This window comes from Mirounga leonina, unplaced genomic scaffold (assembly GCF_011800145.1).
Source record: "Mirounga leonina isolate KUSES-001 unplaced genomic scaffold, KU_Mleo_1.0 Mir_151, whole genome shotgun sequence".
Classification (NCBI taxonomy): Eukaryota; Metazoa; Chordata; class Mammalia; order Carnivora; family Phocidae; genus Mirounga; species Mirounga leonina.
In genome coordinates, this window is record NW_023270377.1 from 27,003,097 (window position 1) to 27,009,898 (window position 6,802).

Sequence of the window (6,802 nt, forward strand, 5' to 3'; positions counted from 1 at the left end):
AGCTCTTTCATTGTGCAAGGTATGTTTTCAGACTCTAATTGCTCCTATGCACAGGCCAAAGGAATGCAGTGGTAGAAGTACATTAAAATGAGGAAAAGGACTGCTAATTTCTTAAAAGGGAAATGACACATATGGAATGATCTCTATCATACCCAGAGCGATATTTTTATGAGAGAAAACTAGAGCCAAGCAATTGAAACGTTTTCTACCCAAAAGTAGCAGGAAAAAAATGAACAATCACAGAGCAAGTACCACACAACAATTCAGAAGAGAATTTAATGCCAAAAGAAGGTAATAAACTACTCCACTGACACTTCTCCTTTTGTGTCTTTACTATTTATAGAATCCAATTCATGCAACCTGAAAACCTCTGTGAAGTAACACTTTGAACCCCGAATTTTCAGTTCTGGGGCTCAAGCAGAGGAATGCCAGCCAAGCTCGCCTAACACAACCAGAGGGACCAACTCTTCGAAGTCACAGATGTTGACTCAGAGAACATCCTCGGTTTCTCCTCTGCTTCCCTGCGGGCCTGGGTTAAATTCCAAGGGCCTGGGAGACTCCACCATTGCAATCTCCTCTCCCAGCCTCGCGTTCCCTTCCTTGGTCTCCTCGTGGATCGTGCGTGGCAGGCAGTCCTGCTCCGAATTACTCCAGACATAGCCGGGTAAAGTCATGTGGCTGTCGGGCTGGCGGCCGGCCGTCCTGGTGGTTTTGCCTGCGATGAGCACCAAGCGAGCGCTGGCTGCCCCCTGCGACTGGCTGCTGGTGCTGTGGGTGAACGTGGTGAGCACGGAGCCGTATCTGTGGCCGCCGCAGGGGGGCGCCCTTTTCCAGTCGATGGAAAGATTCCACCGACTCCACAACTTCTTCACCTCAGCCTGAACCTAAGTCGCAGGAAACACTGTGCGTCAGAAACCATCAGGGAGACCCTGCAGCCTTGTTACATGGACCTTTGCCCTTCAGTGATGCTGATCACTGAGTTTCCACTGTGTGCCAGCGACTTGATGTGCATACTCTCTCTCAACCTTGAAAAATCTTGGAGATAGGTATCCTACCAGAGATGAATAAACGGAGGCTTTGAGAGAGCTGAAGGACTGATCCAAGATTAGCATTTTAATATAATGTGAAATGCAGCCCATAGAAACATCTGACTTGGGGCGCCTGGGTGGCTGGGTCCGTTAAGCATCAGACTCTTAGATTTCGGCTCAGGCCATGATCTCAGGGTCCTGGGATAGAGCCCCCTGGTGGCTGGGCGCTCAGCCGGGAATCTGGGGATTCTCTCCCTCTTCCTCTGCCCCTACCTCCACCCTGCTCGCGATCCATCTGTCTCTCTCAAATAAATAAATCTTTTTTAAAAAGAAAGAAAGATCTGACTTGTGGGAGAGGGAAAAGAGGATTATGGGTTGGAAGAGAAGGAGAGATAAATAGTGCCAGCCCGCTGAAGAATGGCATGGAAGTGCTCAACCTGAAATGTAATACTATCACTTTTGCATAGGCGGACTGAAGGAGGAAAAAAATGGGGAAGAAGCTTATACATGAAAAGCAGGCACTGCAAATGCATTATTAATGGGGTGGGATTCTTGCTTCCAACCTGTGTTTGAAGATTCAATTCTACTGCTATTGCCATTTACCAAAAAGGAGCTTATCTGGAAGTTCCGTGGAAAACAGTGGAAATCTGGTATGCTGGTGTGACCTAAAAGAACAGTAGGGCTACTTCTCTCCAGCCAACCCCTAAATGAACGGAAAGCGTCCTGTCATCATTGTATAGTTTTGGAAAATATCAAAATATTCTTTCTTGGGCGCCTGGGTGGCTCAGATGGTTAAGCGTCTGCCTTCGGCTCAGGTCATGATCCCAGGGTCCTGGGATCGAGTCCCACATCAGGCTCCCTGCTAGGCAGGGAGCCTGCTTCTCCCTCTGCCTCTGCATCTCTCTCTCTCTCTCTCTCTCTGACTCTCATGAATAAATAAATAAAATATTAAAAATATATATATATATTCTTTCTTATCCCAAGACAACTTTTTTTTAGTTTCTTAGAGAACTTGAAATTGAATATCAGTTTAAGTATTGACTGGAATATGGAATTCACTGTCCTTCCAAGTATCAATTTACATTCCAACCAGTTGGTTTTTTGCTATCAGAGTTTCCAACTGAATCAACATTGAAAAGTGCTAGAAGAGAAAGACTCTAGCCTATTTATATTAATTCTTGCTCTCTCAAAATCATGTATGATTGAAATATCTCCTTTCTCCCTGCTCCTTTTTTCCTGTAATTCCTGGGGATCCTAAAGAGATTCAGGTCACACCGCGATGACCATTTACAAGCTTACTTGCAGCTAGAGCTGTGGGATGTCCGGGGGGGTTCTTCAAACCTACCTCCCCGTTGCAGTAGCAGTAGATGATAGACACAAAGAATCCCTGGGGAACAAAAGAGAAAGTTAGCATGCTGACAACTCAAGAAGGTCACAGCACTGAAGTGTCTTATATCACAATACATACATTGCAAAACTGGGTTGTGTTATGCTTCCTTCAGAAAATTATATGAACTATTCTCTCCTGGTGTTTCCAAATCTTTAAGTTTATATTTTTCTGAGATCCTTCTTTGGTGTCAGCTGAACCAAACAAGTAACTGAATAAAACACTCCAAGACACACAAATAACTGATTTCTTATCAGCTTATATTAGCTTCATTTATGTTTTCACTCAAGGATCACAGAATATTCCCTGGTTGGTAAGAGATATTTATACACTGTGAATGCTGGAAACTACAGACATAGGCTATTATATGGTAAAAAGACAAAGAAACTTTTTGTTTCACTCATTCAAAAATATTTATTGAGCTTCTACAGGGCAAACTGCTCAGCATGCCAGGGATAAACAATTCAATCAAGACAGACAAGGTCCCTGTTTCCTTAGTCTACATTCTAGAAGGAAATACAGATGATGGATAAAATATAAACAACTAGCCACACTAGAAAAATGTAAGATAATAAGGGTTATGCAGGCCAAACAAGTGGTATGAAAGAGAAGAATGGAGAAGATACGTTGAATGAAGACTGAGTTGAAGAGATGACCATTTAAGCTGGTTTGAGTAAAAGAAGCCAGGCCTTGTGAATATTAGCGGGGAGCGCCTTCCAGACTAAGGGAACTGTAAGTCCAAGCCCCTGAGACAAGAATGAGCTCGAGGGACACTAGTGGGGCTCAAACTTAGCCGGCAACCGGGAACATGATGGCACTCGACGTCACAGCTGGACAGGATCCCTGCCACAGGGGGCTGGGCATACCAGCAAATGGCATTTGGATTTTATTCTGAGTGCAGTGGGAAACCTCTGGGTACTTCTGGTAGATAAGGGACATGACCATATTTATTTTTAAGATCCTTCAGACCCTTGTATGGAGACTAGATTTAAGGCAGCCATGGGAGGCGGCAAGCGAGTGGCCAGGAGGAGAAGATAGGTGTCTGCAGAGAGCCAAGTGAGGGGTGATGGTAATCATACTTTCAAATGAGATAAAATGGGTAGAAGCTACCTTTTCTTCTTTGTTGTCTTCCTTTCCCTTTTCCCCCCCTCTCCCCTGTCTGCTTTTTCTTTGGCTTTCATTTATTTTCCATAGACACGCGCTGCTCTGTACGTGTTACATATTCTACAACAAAATGCTTTCTTGTCTCGCTGCCCAGGCATGTTTGTGAGAAGCAGCTCCTGCTATGGCCAGAGGTTAAAAGCACAGGGTCCAGAGAGTATTGCCTTTTCATGGCCCTCTGGGGACAGGTCCATGAAAGCCAGACAGAGGGCCAGAGAACAAAGTTGCAAGGGGAGGGGGAATAAAAGCAGAATGCAAGAACCACATTACTAGCTGGCGCTGTCTACCTGAAAGGAATTGAAGAAGAGCTCACAGTGCATCCGGACCTGCCAGCCCAGCCCCGTGAAGGAATGGGGCAGGCACAGGAACACGATGTAGTGCACTCCAAAGACCAGCACGAGGACCAGGGTTGATTTGGCCAGTTTCCTGAAAGAGAATACCAAGCCTTTTTATTCATCAACTTCGAGTGCCTGTCAGCAGAGACAGCTTGCTGGGAAAAAAGCAAAGCTTAGCAGAGCTAATGGGGGCTGCATTTTTTCCCATCTCTTTGGACCCCATGGCTCCTGCTAGCTTTTCCCACCCCTTCTTCCTGTCCTTTTATACTAAATCATTTATTCTCATTTCCCATGATTATTGTACCTTAAATCTTTCTTTTTTTTTTTTTTTTAAGATTTTATTTATTTATTTGAGAGACAGAGAATGAGAGAGAGAGAGAGCATGAGAGTGGGGAGGGCCAGAGGGAGAAGCAGACTCCTTGCTGAGCAGGGAGCCCGATGCGGGACTCGATCCTGGGACTCCAGGATCATGATCTGAGCCGAAGGCAGTCACTTAACTAACTGAGCCACCCAGGTGCCCCGTACCTTAAATCTTTCTAATCTCATTTCCACTCTCCTGGCATAGGATACTATTTTCATAAAGCCATGAAATGCCCTTTTTTCTGTCCTAAATTTATTTTAACATGTATGTTTGAGACTTAAAACAAGTATTACCTCAATCCATGTTAACTGTCTTTACTTTCATAGGCCACATTTTGGCTTGTTTTGTTCATTTTAAAATGAACTACTCCCTAGTCTCTTCTTACAGTTGGATCTGCATTAACCATTTTGTATTTTCTTATGAACTTCATGTGGCCAATACTTTCTACTTTCTCTAAATATCCTCTGTCAAATATTCTACAAAATACCTATAGTTCTAAGTTTTGTGCTTTTTTTTTTTTTTTTTTGCAAGCTAAGCAATTTGACTTTATTTCCCTTAACTACCTCTTCATATACATTTTCTTGTGTAACTGGAGGAACCCCGGGTTTCTAAGATGATTGATTCTAAAATGGCCCCCAATGATCCCCCACCTGGTATTTACATTCTTGTTAATCCTCTCCCCTTGAGTGCAGGCAAAGACCTGGACCTTGCTTCTAACTGATCAATTACAGCCAAAATGATGGGATGTCACTTCTGTGATTACATTTCATAAGAGTGTAACTTTCATTTTACTAGCAAACTCTCTCCTTTGTTTGGTTCGAGGAAGCAAGTTAACCATGTGGTGAGCTAGTGGGAGAGATGACAAGGAGAGGGGACATTGGCCACCAGCCAGCAAGAAACTGAACTCTGTCAACAATCTCATAGACTTGGAAGTGGATTCTTCCCCAGTCTTAGGATAAGACTGCAGTCCTGACTGCCGTATCAGTTGAGCCTCATAAGAGATCCTAAAGCAGGAGGCCCAGCTAAACCGTTAAATGGCGAGTGTGTTGTTTTAAGCCACAGATGTTTGCGGTAATCCATTTGCACAGCAGATAGCTAGTACATCCAAGCACACCATGTGTTCTTCTGTACTTTTTATCCAAGAAGCTGTCAAATCTGGCTGATTCTTTCTTATTTCTCAAATATTCCCTTCTTTACAAATCATTTATACCTCAGTAATCTCAACTGCAACCTTCTCCCTTTCTTACTGGTCTTACTTCCAGCTACTTTTCTTCCTTCCTTCCTACCTTCCTTCCTTCCTTATTTATGTACTTACTTATATACTTAGTTCTCTTCTTGGAAATAAGCTGTGTGGGTGAAGCTAAACAGAAATGGATTCGGGTTCTAGATTTGCCAGTGACTCCCTGAGTGATTGTAATTCAGTTTTCTTTTTTCTAAAATGAGGGAACAGGGCCTAGAAGTTTATAAGAGCTCTCACAGTCTAACGCTTTCCTAGGGAGGATCATCTTCCAGATACATCCATTTTCCTATTATAACCATCTTTCCAGATCCTGTAGGAGCTGGGTGTCCCACAGAATCATATTGAAATGCCTAATTTAGGCATTTGGAGTTGCACACCTACCCCATCTCATTCTCCTCTGCCTCTCGTATCTCTCAGTAGTGCCCTGACCATCTGCTCCTCTTGGCTCAGAGCCATCTGCTCTGCCTCACACCCATAGTTTCCCTGGTGGCCTATGGGCTTTCTCCTATGCTGCTCTAGTCCCACACCTCCTACCTTGACTCACCTATAGTCTACTTAATTTGAAAATTCGACCTTAAGTCTGTTTCATTCAAGGCAGCATCCCTGATAAGACAATGGATTTCTCTGACCTAACTCATCCTTTCAACTTCCAGAGGCTCCTTGGGATACGCTTGTCCTCTTGAATTCTGACTAGTGGCTACCCTCTTCCCATCACTGCATATATGAGCAAGACACTGTGAGTACCTTCATGATACTGTAATTCAGTCTAATCAGATAAAGGGGGACAGCATTAACTACACTTGCAGAACTTTAGAAGTCTTGGTTAACAGCACTCTGAAAAGAAAATTTCTTTTCTCTTTCCTCCTTTAAGATGAATGGATAAATCCCCCTGGGGACTATTCTCAAAATCAAGCTAACTTTGATTGTTCCTATTGTGTGTGACTAGGAGCCAAAAACTAGGTTAAAAGAAAAAGAAAGAAAGAAAGAAAGAAAAGGAAAAAGAAAGAAAGAAAGAGAAAGAAAGGGAAAGAGAGAGAGAAGGGGGGAGGAAGGAGAAAGAAAGAAAAAAAGAAAGAAAGAAAGAAAGAAAGAAAGAAAGAAAGAAAGAAAGAAAAGGAAAGAAAGAGAAAGAGAGAAAGGGAAAGAGAGAGAGAAGGAGGGAGGAGGGAAGGGAGGAAGGAGAAAGAAAAAGAAAGAAAAAGAAAGAAAGAAAGAAAGAAAGAAAGAAAGAAAGAAAGAAAGAAAAGAAAGAAAGAAAGAAAGAAAGAAAGAAAGAAAGAAAGAAAGAAA

The 6,802-nt window shown here is 43.1% G+C and overlaps 1 protein-coding gene across 1 annotated transcript in view; it reads right to left on the reverse strand.

Moving 5' to 3' along the window:
• Nucleotides 1-314: 314 nt before the first annotated feature.
• Nucleotides 315-6,802, reverse strand: part of PTH2R (parathyroid hormone 2 receptor) — a 52,074-nt gene continuing 45,586 nt past the window's right edge. Inside the window, exons 8-10 of the mRNA XM_035007257.1 lie at nucleotides 3,864-4,002; nucleotides 2,374-2,415; nucleotides 315-884 (exon numbers count right to left, since the gene is read on the reverse strand). Of these exons, the coding sequence (XP_034863148.1) occupies nucleotides 489-884; nucleotides 2,374-2,415; nucleotides 3,864-4,002 (577 nt within the window). The 3' untranslated portion in view covers nucleotides 315-488. The remainder of the gene's footprint in view (nucleotides 885-2,373; nucleotides 2,416-3,863; nucleotides 4,003-6,802) is intronic.